We start from the raw sequence: 18,327 nt of genomic DNA on the forward strand, positions 1-18,327 counted from the left end.
ACAAATTAATCCATGAAACTTAGAAATAATTAGTAAATTGAAAAACGAGACAAAAAGACAATTTCTGTGAACAGTTTTGGAGAACAAGAAATATTATTTAGGTAATCCATTTTTCCAGTGAAAATTTCAATAGAACATAATTAGATGCTAAAATTTTGAAGCATTTGCAAAAAAGTGCAATTTTTTATTTAAAAGTCTGATAAAAAAAGGTGAATATAAGCTGCATTCGAATAACTCTTTCACATTGAGCTATTGACCTGATTTGCAATACTCTGAAAAAATAGTGAAAAAAAACCTATTTTCAGCTTCATTGAAAACCCTTTAAGAAAATTTAGACTGTTCGACATCAAACTAAAAAGGCGTCATTATTGAATTTTTAACAGAATATTTTGCACACAACTGTTCTTCGATAATATGTAATAAATAAGTAATTTTCAAAAAGTTTTGTTCCGAACCCACTTGTTGGGGGAGGAACTATATACTCAAATGGATTTTTTTTTATTCGGACAATTTTGGCCGATCGACATATTCATCTTAGAGAAATGCGAGTGGTACCATTAAAAAGCTCGTGCAGCGTAGAATTCAATATTAAAAAGATATTTTTGAATTTCGTTTTTTTTCGGGGAGTTATTGAGGTTTAAAGTTTTGTGTGAAAATGTGACATTTTGTTCACTTTTAGCATGATTTTGTTCAGTTTAGCGTAATTTTTTTTCAAATTAGGCTTTTCTATAGAATTATTTTTTCAAAATTAGGTTTCGTGCTTCAAAAAGACCCTTTCCATATCAAACTTCCAATATTGACGTTTTTGACAAACGTCATTTTAGATCCAATAATAGCTACTGAACAATAATTCGTTTTAAAGGCATCGTTCATTTTTTTTGTCTTCCACTCAAATTGTTTTCGAAATTTTTAATGAAGTCTTGATTTTCTTGGAGGTTTTACCAAATTTTTGGAGTTCTATTGCATAGACTTGCCAACTGAAGTTGTAATTGGTTTTCTATTGTGCATTAGGTAAACCTCTACAGCGCTTTGAGTTGATAGCTGAGGACTGTCAAGACTTCAAAAAAAATTTTTTTATTTTTTTTTATAATTCGATATTAAAATAATTTTTATGAATAGTAAGTCAGTCTCAGCAATGACAGGCCCCCTGCTTTTTTACAGCAACCAAAATTATTCTAGTAAGTTGTTTTATCTGCTAATAATTGGTTTCATGTCTTCGATAACACGAGTTTTCATAATTTCAAAAAAAATTTTGCATTATTTTGTAAATTGTTTTCCTTTTGACATCTTATCTCTTTATCGTCGTTTTGGCAGTTCCCATTGATTAAATACAACAACGTCCGTTGTATCATAGAAAAAACTTCCAGAGAAAAAAAATATGATTTAAATGGCTTCGGCACTTTCTTCTCAAATTTCTGCTGCATTTTTTTTTGCCAGTGGTTGTCGTAGTTTTCATAATCATAAGATTTATTGTGATATCTTAATGATAAATTATTGAGAACAAACATCCAGTTCTTCGAATCGAGGCATAAGGTAGCGGTTTTTTTAATTACTTTGAAAGCTCTTGCATTTAATGGCTGTTAAGCCTTTAAAAAAATGTTGTGAATATTTTTCGCACATTAATCAATCTCAATTTTTTTTCATGAACTGTAGGTCAGTCTCAGTAATGCAGGTTCTACATTTTTCCCACCGCAACTAAAATGAATTTGGCTAATGGTCTTATCTTCTAACTATTGGTTTTATGACTTCGATGCCACGAGTTTTCATAATATCAGAAAAAAAACTCGGATTGTTTTTGTAATTTTGGTTCCTTTTGAAAACTTATCTCATTATCCTAATATTGATTGTTCCCACTGTTATAGAGGGTGTGCAATGGATCATAGAAAAAGTTTTCAGAGAAACTTCTTTGGTATAAATGGCTTCTACACTTTCGACTCGCACTTTTCTTCTGAATTTTGTTTTTTGTATGTATTTGTTGTTGTTTTCATAATCATAACTCATTGTGATGCTCTTTTGATGACTTATGATTGAAACAATTCCTTGCCTTTGCATTGAGATAAAACGTAGCGTATTTTTTGCCTCTTTTGAAGGCTATTGAATTTTACGTTTTTGATATAAGGGGTTATACAAATTTTGTGGTTTTATTGTTTTTACTCATAATTGTTGATTTTTTGAAACCATATTGTTAAAAAAGGAACCGCATAACTGCTAAAAAATTATATAAGATTATAAACATTTTACCAAGAGTTTCTTTTTTTATTGGCATCGACATTTTTCTCTCTCAAAATTTTTTGATGTTGCTATTTTTGCCTTTTTTTTAATTCTTCATGTAGTCGTAAAATGCTAACTGGTCTCATAGACTTCTAAAGGAATATTGATAAACTCAGTGTTTCTGAATGCAGTCAGTTTATAGCCAATAGTTTTAAAGTTTAATATATTGTTCTTTCTCAAAAATTTTTTATACTTTTCAGTTTTTGTTCTTTTCGTCAGCTTGTAAATTGTTCTCATCATTGAGATGGTCCATCCAATTTCTTGCAATTCAGTCTTCTTTCAGCACATTCGCTGAATTTTTTTGTTTTTGCTTATATTGGTGTTTGTTTTTTTTCTCGTAGTCTTTCTATTGGCAGATCTTGTGAGCGGTGTAATGAGGCATGGTATTATGCAATTCAATTAGTAGTTCGGTTTTGTAACGATTTTTTTAAAACTCAAACATGTATTTTTAATTGTCTCGTCATTAGGTTGACCATTCAGTCAAAAATGTAGATGAGCTCGGGTCGGAACATAATGTGCGAACGCACATTAACGAGCATCCTTGTCTCTTAAATAGTAGTAGCGATACAAATTGGATATGAGGTTAACAAAAATATATGTTTGCAGTAAAACTAAAAGTTCAACTTTGCAAATGTAGATTTTTGTTTACAAACAGCAACTTAGTTTCACTTTTTGAAAAAAAATTTAAACAAAAAAAAACAAATGCTTTTGTTCTTTTGGTTTTGTTTTTTTTCTATGCAAAAAACTACTTTCCATTAGTTGCTTTAGCTTGAAAATTTTATCTGAGCAAAAATCTTTTAGCGTTTCTCTTATAGTCGAATAATAGGATTTGTTTAATTTTGTTAACATTTTGTTAGGTTTTTGTTTAAATCTGTTTAACTTTGCACCAGTTTCCCATTCAATCCACAGTCTGATCGCCCAAGATTGTAAACGGTGTCCTCGTTCATTCTACGAACAGAAAGTAATTTTTTTACTTGAGCTTTCTATACAAAAGAAATATTCACACGGTTTTAGTCCAATTAATTTTTATGAAACTATTGCAGAGATGAGTTTTGATTGTATTGTTTTGTGTCAAAAATGGTCATTCTCTTACAACTAAAAGAAAATTTTCTTCCAAAGTAGTTTATTAATGATGGCAATTTATTTTCTGAAAAACGAACAACACAAGAATGTGAAATTTTTTAGACAAGTTGTGGGATCTTCTCTTCGAGAAGAAAGTTATATCTCAAATGATAAACGATTCTACAAATTAACAGGCAAGTTAGTTCGTAATATAATATTATTATTTTCAACTTATAATTATTACAACAGAGGCTGTAAGAAAAAAATTCCATTGTTGGGATCAGATGTTTGATTTTTATTGAATCAACAGTCAGAAGATACGAAAAATTTGTTGCATAGAAAAGTTTGTCATCAAAAATCTTTTGAACAGAATGTTCGAGTTTTCTACTGCCCAATGGTTTTGGCCTCTCTCTTTTCATAATCTAAACAAACGTAATTATTGATTCTAACATTCCTCCAAGGGACGAACGTAAGGTTCACTGCGATATCAGTCAAACCGAAGGCTAGACCCCGCTAATGAGTTACAGCTTCTTGAGGGAAATAGACAGAGCGATAAGATACTTTGCAAAGTTCGCCGAAACTATTATGCCATTTGTTTAATCCTATGCACCTTTTATATCTTTTGTTTCTGGAAAAACATTCGATCTATTGGAGTGAGACTACCATTACATCATTTTAACAAATTTTTGAAAAAAAACATGCATTCTTATGAGTTTAAAATGTTTTCACATGCATTAATTGACAAATAGTTTGAAAAAAAAACTGAAAAAAATGTTTCTTTGCATTTGGCTTGGTATATCAACTTACCTAGTCAATTAAAGTTGAAAAAAATCCAAATAAAATTTTCGTTATGGTTGAGAAATTCCGTGCCCCGTTTTAAGTTTTTAAGATTTTCATTTCTTCTGGTTTATTCCATAGAAAAGACATTTTGACATTGGAAACAAACTAGTTTTATGTGTAACAGCGAGTCGTGTCTTCGTTCGTTCAGATTACTTGATGTTTAACGCACATAAGAAAAAATCTAAGGTATTGCCAACCATATTAAAATATTACGTTGCAAATAGTACATTTTGTCCAGTTGATGTACTCAAAAAGTCCAGTTTTTTTTAAATTGGAGTTCTAAACATTTGCGGACAAGAGTAACAGGAAGCAAAACTAGTTTGGATTTTCGAACATCAAAATTATCCGTCACTTTTATCCACTTTGCTGATAACGTTGTTAAAGTTTTTTGATTCATCGAACACTAGGGTTAGAATGGATAAAGCTGTTAATTATTGTGGTCGTTTCATATTGTACATACATACTTTTTTGAGTAACCGTGGTCAATAGTGACAGTATCTTGTCACCGGTGCCCGTTCCCGCTATCAATGTTGTCCACAAACCATTTTTGCTCATGGTTGCAGCTTTTAAGAACCCGAATGGATAACAGCGTGTTAATTATAGTGAAACGAAACAAAGTGTAATTGGTGATCAATTGTTGGACTATACCACAAAATACTTTTTTGTGCAATACGAATAGAGTTAGTTTTTTGGGACTACCCATATCACGGCTCACAAGAACAATAAAGAACCCGAATTGTGTCTGAAGTAATAACTATATTTTTCATCGCGGAAGAAAGAGGCTTAAAGTGAATCTACATAATGTGGTTTTTCCATAGTTATCAGCGAAAGGCCACAAAGGCGGCAAAATTACAAAAAGCAGTATTTGCAACCCATTCAACGCCTAAGAATTCTAGGAAATGTTGCAGAAAGTGTTCGCGCAGCAAAGCCCTTTGGAACAAACTGCGTACTTTTTTATAATTAATATGAATTAAATTGGCCTGACATAAAATTTCAGGCAGTTAATGCCAGTAAATTTGTGAGAAAATTTTTGGTATAATTTTGTTGTCCGCGTTTATTTTCGTTTTTAAACTAACTTGACCCGAAGTAAGATGTGGCATTATCAGTTGACAATGCTGCACCGCATTCATCAAATGCTTGAGCCTCAAATTTGTACACGTATCCAGAGAATGTCAAAGAGATGGTCACTTCATTGGAAAAGGTTCCCGCAGTCCGTTGCAAGTCAACATTCCCTCGTGAGGTCCACGAAGATCTGCCAGAATCCCAGGAGGAATAAGCGACCTTGAAACCATCGCTGTTTCCACTTGAAGGATCGGTGATGGTGACGTTTACAGCAGAACCCACACCCTCGACCACAGTTATGTTATCGGGGGGCAACTGTCCAGCTGAAGTCACAGTGCTATTCATACTTCAATGAACATTACTAGCCAATAAATATTTACACGCTACTTCGAGAAAACTAGCCCAACTTAATATTTTCTTTTAAAAAAATCATTTTTTATGCTACTACATGAGTTCTAATTTATCTCTGGACTCAAATCTGACTTGCTTTAAGCTAATCTTGTGGTATTTTATGCTCCTGTATTGGCCAGTAAAATTATATCCTGTAGATATCTAAATTGTACGGGTACCAGGGCACATTAATTAAGTAAAATTGTCAAGGGCCAATATCTATTAATGATTGCAAAATTATTACTGGAACTTAAAAGGGCATATTTCATATATAATTTTTCCAGCATTTTATCATATGGATTGTAATATATATAATGTTGTCTTTTTAGTGAGTCTTGTTTTTGGTCACTACTTCTTTTCCTAAATTGGTTTGTTTTGATTTTGACTAATTAATGTTTACTTTATGCAAGAGAGAACTGAAAACTTTCCGCTGATGAAGGAATTTTTCTCTTCATTCGAAACATAACTGACCAAAGAAATGTAAGAGATACACTTGAAATCCGAACAAAAATTTTAATTCAAGTTTCCTCAATTTCAACAGACAAATATTCAATTCATGATTTTCTTGGTTTTCCAGTTGGTTAATTTTATTTCGATGGAATCTATCGTCAAGTAGCACTGATGTGTCTTTTTAAATTTTTGAATGCTGCAAGTTTGATGATAACCGTGTTCTTTTTTGTAGACTTTTCAAGTGAATTTATTTGTTTTTGACTGAGGGGACGATTAGCTATTCTCTCTCATGTAGGATTTTTTTAAATAAACAGATTCTTTTTGGGACAAAACTAAAAACAAACTTTTTTATATATTTTGTAGAAGAGGTATCATTTGGATATATAAAAATTTTCTCATAAAAAAAGCGGAGAGTTGAAATTTTCTCCATAAGGAACTGCTCGGATTTGCTCACACGGAACTGCTAGAATTATCTCGCAGATTTTTTTCTCTCATAACAAGTTTTTATTTTTTTTCCAAAATATTGGAGAAGCAAGTTGGGACATGCTGCGCTACGCAGAGACTTGCACGAGCCGTCTTGTTAAGTCATCAAATTAATTAAGCTCAAAGAAAAATTTCTAGAGATAGTTCGTTAAGGGTAAGAAAAAAAGAACAAAACAGTACTCTGAATCTGAGGCGGGGTATTTATACCACAACTTTCCGGAAAAACTTGTTAAATAGTTCCAGAATTTTCCAGAAAAAGCAAAGTTTGTATATGAGGGTTTTTGTCGCCTTTATTCGGTGCCAAACAGTTCTTGTTGAGTTTGACCCTTACTTAATTAATGCCAATGGTTGCAACTGGCACCCGTGTCCCGAGATTCACAACTCCAGCTACGATGTTTTTTTTAAAGTGAAAAGACTTTACGTTATATAAAGATCAAAGGCGTCAATCCATGATATCTGCATTTTTAAAGTGTATAGCTTCACAAAAACCTTCTCATTATTGCAAAAAATTCACGCAATTTTGAGTGACTTTCACAAATGTTTTAGACTTTCGCAAATGCTAACTGCTTTTTTTTTTAAAAAAAACTTTATTTCTATTAATTAACTTTTTCGAGACTAACTGAAAAACTGTGGAGATACAAATTTTCAATTTTGGCACCAATAACTTCGCATTATATAAAATATGCCAATACTGTTACCTGCCGCCTTTCGCATAACTGCATTCAACTAACATTTTGACCAATTCTGGATTGGTGCTCTAAAGAACAGAAAAGTATGCATGCCATTTGGGGAAAGTGTTCTTCCCATTAAAGCCAAGTGTTCATTTAACCTATACCCCCATCACGATAATTAAACCATATTTAATATTATCAATAAAAGATAACAATATTAAAAAAACTAATGATAATATAATAATAGTAAACACAATTATTAAAATAATAATAAAGAAAATAGTAAAAACAATAGTAGTAAACGTAATAATAATAATTATAGCAATAATAATAACAATAATAATAATAAAACTAATAGTGATAAGAATAAAAAACAATAAAGAAAAAAAGAATTATAAATAAAGATTTCAAAGCAATTATGCCTTCCGGCGCCTTGGTTTCCCCGCTTTAGCGAAGATCAGTTAGGAATCAGCTTTTCTAAGAGATCCTTTACTGAAAAGTAGTATCTGAGTTTTGAGTTTGCTTTAGCCTCAGAGTTTTTTGCCAGTCCGCTTCGCATTTGAGGTGTATTGGGGTTGAATAGTGGAGTACACCAGGACGGATTGAAGGAAGAGAAGCGTATAGTTGTTCTTAGCTACACCAACAAAAAATTTTCTAGTGCTTCTGTCTCGTTTCTTTAGCGTAATTTATGATTTTACCACAGGATATTTTATTTAAATCGTGTGATAAGATTTATCAGAAACAAAATGAATTCAGAATTGTCTGTCCAAAAGAAAAAAGAATATCTGAGAGGAAAAACATTTAAACAATCGTTAAGAGAACTTTCTCACATAAACTCTAGACATAAACTGAGTCTGAGAGATTCTATTTTTACTAGATCTACTTAACACAACTTTTTGAACTTTTTTAAACGCAGTAATTTAATATTGAAGCGGAATAAAATATAAGATCCATAGTAGAGGACTAAAAACACATTAACCAAAACACAATTAATATTCATCTTCGTTTCAGCAGGCAAAATTTGTTGATTATGTGGTAATTTTTGGATACATTTCTTTAAATAGTGTAATTGTGAAATTCCCATGAAAAAGTTCGAAAGAAGTTCACGCCAAGATCTCTCATTGACTCGACCCTTTCAATCTGATGTTCAATTGGTTGAAGAATCAGTTCTGGGTCAGCGCAATTTTTAAAACTCAATTTCCTAAGCTTTTGTTCCAGGTAATACCACTATTAATAACAGCTTGTATAATTGTTTGAAGCATTTCTGAGCCAACAATTTTTGCGTCGTCGACAAATAAAATTCTTTTGTTCGAGAGGACTTCTGGTAAGTCATTTATATTAACTAAAATCAAAAAATTGCAAACATTGATCCTTGTGGTCCGCCACTACTTACCTTTACATAATACCACGCATGATTTGAAACAACTACTCGTTGTTGCCAAAACCTAATAGATACGATTTGAAAAACGAGGTGAGCTTTTCATCAAAACCATATCGAGAAACTTTATGGAGAATGATTCTGAAATTAATTCTAAAACCTCTAAAATTAGGGTGGCTGAAAATTCGTGGGGGCTATAAAAGGAAAAACCCGGGAATGAAAGAAATTGGGTACTTCTACGTTCTGAGATAATTAGGAAAATCCGACCAATTGAAACCGATTGGACAAAGACTTTCAAAAAGGGGGGTTGAATGGTCGAAATTTCTGTTTTTCAAAATTAATTTAACTGAGTTTATATGATCGATAAAAATTTTTTATCGGCCAGTGACCCAGCCATTCATTTGCTCTTCTTGTAGCTAGTACCGCTTAATATCTCTTGCCAAAGTTACAGAGAAAAAATGGAGCTTCTTATCAAGAGGCTGAAATGAGGTTCAAGTAAAATACAGGCATAGTTGCTTCAGCTGTGCAAAATAGCTGATCTTTTCATGCAGACATCTCAGGTATATGTCCAGAATTGCAGGTAGTAACAGCGATGCCTGAAATGTTTGGCATCGTTCGGGGTCTCTCAGAGACATATGTCAAGAGATTCCGGTAATTTCAAGTGTTTTTCAGGTGATTTTATCTAAACTTTTTAAAATGATGTTGTTAATCTATCAGCTGTCGAGAGTTGAAAAATATTTTCAACTGCAAATCAGATCGTCCTCTGCAAAAAAGTAAAATTTACGCTTTTTAGAACATTCTTTTTAATGTATCAGCGCTTTTCAGCGCGATTTTACACAAATTTAGCGCGGTTTAATTTAGTGCAACTTAGTGCAATTTTTAAAAAAAATAAATTCAGAGCAAATCAGCGCATTATTGTGTTGGCTACTGAGCTGAACTTTTTTGAAAACTCCGTGACCCAGGATTCCAAGCTTATCTCAAATTGCTAAATGCACAAATTGCAATTGGCTGTTCTTTCAACACCCTATCAGAAGTAGGTTAACGCTGGCTCACTTGTGCAGAATTCGACATCGTCTGAAGTGTCGTTTAATCCGCCGACTGCGTTAACCTGGAACGTGTACTTGTTACCCGGGCTCAAACCCGACCAGTAAGCAGTAGGAGGTGCCCTTCCGCTGGGTGTTTGAATATTACCAACACACTGTATAGCAGATCCACCCGCTCCATCCAGGCAAGCGTAGTCGGATATAGCGGGAACTGGGACTCCCGGTGGAAGATTGGTGGTAGGATGAGAGGCATAAATAACGGCGGTTGTGTCGTTAACAGCATTAAGCGTCACTGTGTACCGACTTGCAACGCCTATAAATTAAATATGCAATGTGAAATTGAAGGTCTAATGATTATAACAAACTTATAATTATGAATATAACAAATTTTATTACCAATTAATAATACCCATATATAATTTGGCCTGCTGTCATTGCCATTGGGACTAGTATTTAGTTTGCTAGCGTCATAAATTAAACGTCAAGACGTCAAAAATTAAACTCAAACTTGGGCAAAAACTTCTAAATCATGAAATTCTTTGTGAAAGATTGTCGAATCGAAGCTAGAAAACTATTATTCTAAGCATGAAATCGCTATTTTTAAAAAAAATGAATTTCATTTTGCTAAAAAAAAAGATGCAACCGGCCATTGATGAAACCAAGCAACAAGAAAACAGAAATAAGAATAAAAAAGCCTGAAACGATCAAAAAACAATGATTTATTTCAAACAGTTAAAAACAAAATCTTGCACTATAGAATTAAACATCTGAACGTTCATTTTTCCTCCATGGTATGCTTGAGACCTGTAAATATCCAGTATATACAGTGCGACAACAACAAGAACGAGAAATATTGGCAAATATAGGTTCTAAGATCAACAGAAATTTGCGAGAAAACAGTGTGGAAACCGTTAAAACCATAACCAATTTACCAAAAATTGTACATGTGTTTAATAACGCCTTCGTTCAACGCAGTTTTTGTGATAGGATTTCTGTCAATAGCGTAAAAATTTGACAAGACAATAAAGACAATCAATAATGAAATTACTTAGTCTCGGAGCCTGAAAACCATTTCTGAAAACATAAAGCACCGTAAAGCCTAAACATCAGTTCAATAGAGAAATGCTGCGACCCTTTTGCTAGAATTGAGCTACAAGCTGACAGAAATAAGATTAAAGAAATGACAAAAACTCAAAAATCCGCTATTTTTCGTATTGAAAACTTAACTTTTTGAAGCCTTAAAAGCAGTAAGCTTTCGACCTAGAAAACTGCTTCGATTGACTTATAGCTACATAGGAGGCCCCTGATACATGTCAAAAGCAAGATCGTACTTAAGACCACAAAAAAACAACAAGTATAAACGCAAAAAAATACGCAATTAAAGTGTTGAAGCCATAAATCTACTGAAATTCTTACTGAAAAATTGATATATATATATATATATATATATATATTGGGCCTCTTTTGGACGTTCAAAAAAGCTGTTGTTAATAGTGCAATAAAATGAAAAATTTTTCGGTGTAATAGCTTTCCTGGTATTCGCTTAAAAGTTATAAAAAAATCTAACAATTAAAACAGAAATGAAGAAAAACCAGCAACCTATGCAATTTGAACCCAGGAAAAAACCACAAGACATGTGTGTTGTTTCCGAGCAAAAGTTGATTGTTCCAACTTTTAATGGAATGCATAATTGGACGAAAAAATTCAATATATCAAAAATAATTGACGAATTTTTGATAATCATCAAATTAAATTGGAAACATCGGCACATCTTTAATTACCTATCACTCTCTCCAACTGGACATTTTTGAGAGAAGTTGGAAAACATTTTGTCAGGGTTTTTAAGATATGTACCTGCGGCTAATTTGAAAAAAATGTGTAATAGGGCTGAAATATGTAAAAAAAGAAAAATTTAGCTGGATTGTTTGAAAAATTATCCACCCAGACTGCTCAGCACCTTCAATCTAACTTTAAGTTTTAAGGCCATTACCACTTTTATTAAGAATTGCAATATATTTTCAGCAAATCTGACAAAAATTGAGCAAAAAGTGGAGAAAAACGTGAACAAAAACAACTCAAATGAGTCAAATGTTCACAAAGCAGGTTTTCTAATGATACCACTCAGAATTCCTTACAATCAATACCTCGAACCAGTCGAAATTGACCAAACAAATACCTTTTGCGCATATGCAATTCCTCTCCCACAGAAGTGAAATTTTAACGTTGGAAAACTACCTAAATTTTTAAATTTTCAACATTTTTTTATCAGTTTACCGGAATACGACGTTGTGTTTTCTATCGTTGTTTTTTGCTGGCATATAGGTTATTTTTATTGCAGTAATTAGTAAAAATAAATTTGTTTTGAAAGATTTAATTGCAAGGAACACGAGTTGTGGTAAAGAATGCAACTAGAGGTTTTCAGCATTTCAGCATAAAGGGCTTAGGCATAATCTGTAGACTGTTTTCTGCTCCATAACTTAGTTGATTGTCAATTGTTTTGGTAATAGTTTCTAATAACTGAGCACCAGGATCGTTTTAAAAAAAAGTTGTGACGGTTTATAGTTGCTTTGTTCTTTTTTATTATTGTTGAGGATACAATTTGGAGCTGTGTTTTTTGTACTTTTTCAAAAAAAATTATTCTACGTACTGCTGTTTTTATATTGCCTTCATTGGCACAATGAGTTTTTAAAAATTTATAACTCTATATGTTGCTCATGCTATTTTTTATCTGTTGATATTTTATTAAATAAAAATGGTGTTCATTAACATCTTGAGAACGCTTTTTTCCGCGGTTTTTTTTCTATTTTGATTATTCATTTTGTCTTTGTTTGCAGATTGAACTTTGCCTTGGCCGGTTTGAAAGTGGCACAGATTCGTATGCGGAAAAATTTGTTGGACATTTTTGTGGAATTTTCTCATCTACTTTTTCGTAAAATGTGGATACTTAATTTTCTGATGGCATTGAAACTGGGTATAAGAACAATTCTATAGTGTATTAATTTGCAATTACCTCTCTACGCAAGCTTTGGTATTCTAATTGTTCCGACCCCACTTTTAGTGGGGGGTGGAACTATATACTCAACTGGGGTTTTTTTGTTCAGTCAGTTTTGGCCGGTCGATATATTCATCGTAGAGAGTTTTGAGTGGTATCATTAGAAAGCCCCTCCAGCGTAGAATATGAAATTAAAAAGTTTTTTTGATTTTCGTTTTATACAGGGAGTTATCGAAGTTTAAATTTTGAGAAAAGTAGAGTGAATATCGTTGTTTTTGTTCACATTTTCCGTAATTTTTGACCAAATTTTCGTTAATTTTGCTCAAATATCTTGAAATTGTTAACGGTAGTGTTATTGATCAAATCTCAAAAAATAGAGGGGGGTTGCTGAGTTGTTCGATCAGAGCTTTTTGGCTAAAAATTATGCAAAATTTTTTAAACTTTAGAAGTTTAAACTTTGAGAAAAGTAGAGTGAATTCCATTGTTTTTGTTCACATTTTCCGTAACTTTTGACCAAATTGTTGTTAATTTTGCTAAAATATCTTTAAATTATTAACGGTAGTGTTATTGATCTTATCTCAAAAGATAGAGGGGGGTTGCTGAGTTGTTCCATCTGAGCTTTTTGGCTAACAATTATGCAAAATTTTTCAAAAATCAGACACAAATATGCATTTTTGGCCCGATTTCACGGAATTTGCTGAAAGTATTTACATTGAAACTGCAATCATTTTCATCGCAAGCTTGAAGTGAGAGCTAATTGTGCTCCCGCTGGTTTTAAGAGTCTTCAGAAAGCATAATTTTGCCAGATTTTTGCAAATTTAATCGCAATAACTAAACGAATTGCATTACTTATTTTTGATACACTGAAAAATTTAGTTTAAAAGTTGATCTGTTTCGCAACTATTTGAACAACTGAAGGTGTTTTTAGTCGCGCAGCAATATCAGAGCTGATATTGATCTCACCATGGATCCGTACGGTAAAAAATTTTAGAATTTAATGGGGGCGGCCTTTTCAAAAAAAACTTTTCCCCAGAAAGTTTCTTATGCATATTGCTGACAAGAAAGTCAAATGAGGACTCTTTTATCGACAGATAATATTCACAAAAAAAGAATACTAACGACTATATGTTACGGTCTCAGAGTAAAGCTCGTGTTTTTTATGGCTCTGACCAAGTGCTTTCGTAAAATTTAGTGGATCTCTAATGTTTTGCCTTCATTTTTTTTAATACTTTTTGTAATACAAGGACTTAATCACCATAATCAGTGATCGGAATGACTTATTAGGAGGTATATTTGAAGCAGACAATGCTTTCAATTCTTACCTAATATCTGTTCTAACTTTGAATTCATTTGTTGTAAGAAAATGAAGGCGAATTTTTGAACTTTGCAACCATTTTCACTTATTTCTCTCAGCTTCGGGGTAGTCTCAAGAAAAACAAGCAAAAACTCATTTCCTGTTAGTCAATAAATTAAGCTTTGTAACCGTTTTATATTTAACTAACGGATTCTTGGTTTTGACACTACGAGTTTCGATTTTTTTAGTATACTTGTAGATTTTTTGAGTTCATTTTGTTTCGTTGTCGAATTATCACATTATTGACAGATCCAGTTGAAAATAAGTTTAGTTGGGAAAATGAACGGGGTTATAGAAGGCGTATCCGATTGTGTCAATTGTTTTTGTTGAATAGTTTGCGCTTTTGGGCTGAGACACAGTTATCTCACAAAATTCAGTTTTTTATTTGCGTAAATTTGCCTTTAATTTGGTTGTTATACGACTTACACCTGATAATGATAGCTCTCCAATGCCTCCCCAGGACAAATAACAACATATTTTAACCTTTGAGTACATAGCTATTTCTGTAAAAAAATTTTCAAGCTACCTTTTTAAAAGAAAGGACTTTTTCAACTGTTTCCTTTCTGCTTTGATTTTTGTCACCATGTAACTCAATCTCATTTAGTCACCATGTAACTCAATCTCAATCTCATTTTGAGTCTCAATTATTTATGTTGACTCAAACAATTTTTTTGCGGCTGGTTATATGTTTTGACTGATTGCTTGGGCCATTTAGTTTCATAAAAATTTTCGAGATTTCTCTACTGTTCACTTTTTGTGGTTTTTTGTTGTCATTTTTATAGGAAAAACCCCATTGATTTTAAGATGACAACCGAGTGATGCTTTGCAGCTCTTGCAGAAAACTTCTTATAAATGTACTACCTTGAATACTGTGGTTTAAAATTGTTTTTGAAGTTTTCGCTTCTGCCTTTTTTTGTTACTTTGTCGAAATTTTATGTCTCTTTTGACGTTTGAAAAAAATATTTATCAAATATTTGAAAAAAATTGCATTTTTGAGCTTCGCCATCTTTTTTAAATTGTTTTTTTTAAGTCCATTTGTAGCTTATCCTCTGCAAAGACAGGTCACAACCCGTTTCTAGTGAGCTAAATTTAAAATGATAATGGTTTTTAGTTCCAACCAATTGTTTTCCGGCTTTGTTACTACTGTCACTACTAAATTTAATGAGATAATTGATCATGTTATATATTTGTACATTTTAAAGGACTTTTGTTTTCTTTCGAAATTGTTATTGTAATGAAAGGTTCCATTGGCTTTGAAATATTGCAAATTTGAACATTTTCATTGCTCTTCGTAACGGGTCTATGGTTTCAACCGTTTTAACAGTTTCACTGCCATTCCGTGCAAAGCTAAATTTTGCCTGTATTTGTCCTTCTTTTTATAGACGTATGACGTACACTGGATAGTGAGAAGTCTCATTATTGCTTCATATGCAGATATAAATGAAATTTTTTGTGATTTCACTTTATATGTAGTGATAAAAATGATTTTTGAAATCAATTGTTTTCAAAAATAGATTCGTATTTCTGAATTGCGTACTTTTTTGCTCTGTTTGTTGACCTGTTATCCAGTCGCATTGAGAACAGATCCCATATCTTTTCTATTGACGTAAAGGTTATTTTGTTTTGTTTAGTTATTTGTTTTGTATTTTTTCTATTCCATTATCTTTTATTTGGCGATATGTATGTTTTTGAAACTTTTCTATCGGTTCATCACTTGATAGCCAATTAAGTCAAGAATGTGGATGAGTGGGGTCGGAACATTATTTGCGTACGCACATTACCGAACCTCCTTGTTCTAATTTGATTATTTCATTGGAAGGATTGGTTTTAAGAAATATGACAATTTTTAGACGTTAACAAAAATGTTTAGAATTTTGCGATTACTTTTTTTAACATTTGACAAATTTTCTTTAATTGAATATTTCTATAAAATTCTTCAGAAAATGAAAACGTCTTCAAATAATTGTTTCCTGAGGTGTATGAGACGGCAATTTCAACAAAATATTAGTGCAGAATTTTACTGCTTTGTGTTGAAAAATTTAAACGTTTGTTATATTCCTTGACATAAGGTCTGAAAAAGATTTTTGAAGGAAAGGGATCTAATTTCAAATGAGGCAAAAGTTTTTCAGTGCACTCTGGTTCCTGATTTCAGTTTCTGCTGCATTGATCTCACTTCTTTTTTTGGTTTTTGTTTCTTTCTTGGTCTACGTTGTAATATTCTGTGCCACGGACAGACCCGCTCGAGGCCTTTTAATTAATATCCAGTTTTCCCTATTTCTTCTGTCCAATAATTTATTATCTATTTTTAAAAATCTCCTTGATTATAATCTCAGAGTTTCCTCTGGAACATATGGTTTCAAGCGTCCCATATAAGAACTGGTTGTCCAATTTGCTACAAAGATTTTTGACCGTGATTTATACTTTTCGATATCAGATTTTTCTGTCGCGTCCACTATACAGGTGATATCTTGAGCGGTCACGTTTTCCAGTTTTTTTCATAGTAAGCTAGTTACGCAAACGCAATACAAAGCGGAAGCAACTGCATTTTTTGCAGAGGTGATTCATTCAACACCTACGTCGGCTAATACCCATCTCCAGAGCACAGCTTGATGGCTTCAATTTACTTCCTGAAACTTGCTCTGATGACATTAAAGTTAATTGTCATTATAATCAATTGTAGTAGTTGTCATTTGTATTCTAGCTATTTCAGTGAGTTTTTGAAACAAGACCTGAAAATCTTGACCCCCAATCTGCTATTGTATCTTGAGTTTATTGATTGTATGGAATCATTTTCCTTCAATTATTAAACCTTTTTGTTCCTATTTAAATCTATGAAGCGAGAAATATTGGCGATCAATCTATAATGTAGTGAATAACAAAAACTAAGGGTACACTTAAATGATTGAGCAATTTTATTTTTTCTCCTGCTTTTTTAACACGTTTTCATAAGAATATAATTGAAAAACAACTTTGGTAAATTTTATTTATTTATGAAGCCAATTTGTTTGACCTCAGTGGGTTCCAATTCATCGGCGATCAGAATTTCGTGCGCTATCAAAAGTATTATAACGTGATCATAGCGTTTTAATGCTTTTGATTCAACCCCGCCAGACATTAAACTGTCCAGACCTAATTTTAAAGTTGCTGCATCTATGGGACATTTGACTCTTGGTTGCTCGTTAGAAAAAAACCTCGCCTGAGTACGTTTGAACGCACCATACCCCCGCCATAAAGGAAGACAATCGAAAACCTCCACCTGGGAACCTTATCGATCTCGGTCTGGGAGTGACGCTGGGAATAACATAATGTGGCTATCTGTCACTTACCATTCACTAGCAGCAGCAGTAGACCAGCAGGCAACCAAATTTGCTTGATTATCTTTTTCATTTTTAAATTAACTTTTGAAAGCTTTTTAAGCCGCACACACAAATATCGTTCTTAAGCAATGTTGCTGTTTATTGCTTACTTCTGAAGATTCAAACTGGTGCCAATTATAACTAATTAAGCTCCAAATGCTGAAAATGATACAAGATTATAACTAATTAAGCTCAAAATGCTGAAAATGAAGATTTACTCGGGGTGAGTTTTTAAAACAATGTGCAGCATTACTTTTTGTAATTAACCAAATATTTTTTGGCAATCGATTGCATGTCTTTCGATTTGTGTCTTTTTATTGTAGTATAATAGGCTCCATCAATATAAGCACAAAATGAACACCACAAAAATAAGGCTCAACAAATGCAAGTACTCATAATAAAATAACTTAAATACATAAGTTGTCTTTCAAATCCGTAAACTAGCCTCAACTTCTGTTCTATATTTATCAAAATCTAATTAGATCTAAGTCTCATTTTAACCTGCGCTTACGGGACCACTTTTCTGCTTTTACATTATTAATGAAACAACTCAAATTTCGGAAGGAAACAAACGAACTTCATAAAAAGCACCTATAAAAACAAAAAAAAATTAAAAGCTGGGTCAGCTAATGAGATCGTCCGCCGCAATGAATATTAACTTCATGAAAAAATTCACGTTTTAAGGTTTTGATAAATTCTCCCGTGTGAATCCATACAAAAATTTTCCTGTTTGATGGATAACCGCAAGATTTTTTGTGTGAAATTGAATCTCGTGTGATTTCTGATTAAAAAAAGTTGATATTTGCTGGTTATTATACAATTTTTCTTTATGTCTGTTTAAGCTTAAGAATAAAACAACTCATTTAATGGACATATTTGTCTATCTCACTTCTCTAAAGCACCAGTGCGTTTATAAAGGTTTTGCGTTCTCTTTACATAAACAAAGCAACGGTTATTTCGACAATACTTTTTTAT

At 32.5% G+C, this 18,327-nt stretch overlaps 1 protein-coding gene across 1 annotated transcript in view; it reads right to left on the reverse strand.

Annotated features, from left to right (window-relative positions):
* Positions 1-17,480, reverse strand: part of LOC142338585 (uncharacterized) — a 63,824-nt gene extending 46,344 nt beyond the window's left edge. Inside the window, exons 1-3 of the mRNA XM_075388401.1 lie at positions 17,323-17,480; positions 9,661-9,963; positions 5,250-5,558 (exon numbers count right to left, since the gene is read on the reverse strand). Of these exons, the coding sequence (XP_075244516.1) occupies positions 5,250-5,558; positions 9,661-9,963; positions 17,323-17,383 (673 nt within the window). The 5' untranslated portion in view covers positions 17,384-17,480. The remainder of the gene's footprint in view (positions 1-5,249; positions 5,559-9,660; positions 9,964-17,322) is intronic.
* Positions 17,481-18,327: the final 847 nt, after the last annotated feature.

Source organism: Convolutriloba macropyga, chromosome 4 (assembly GCF_964194025.1).
Source record: "Convolutriloba macropyga chromosome 4, txConMacr16.3, whole genome shotgun sequence".
Lineage (NCBI taxonomy): Eukaryota > Metazoa > Xenacoelomorpha > Acoela > Convolutidae > Convolutriloba > Convolutriloba macropyga.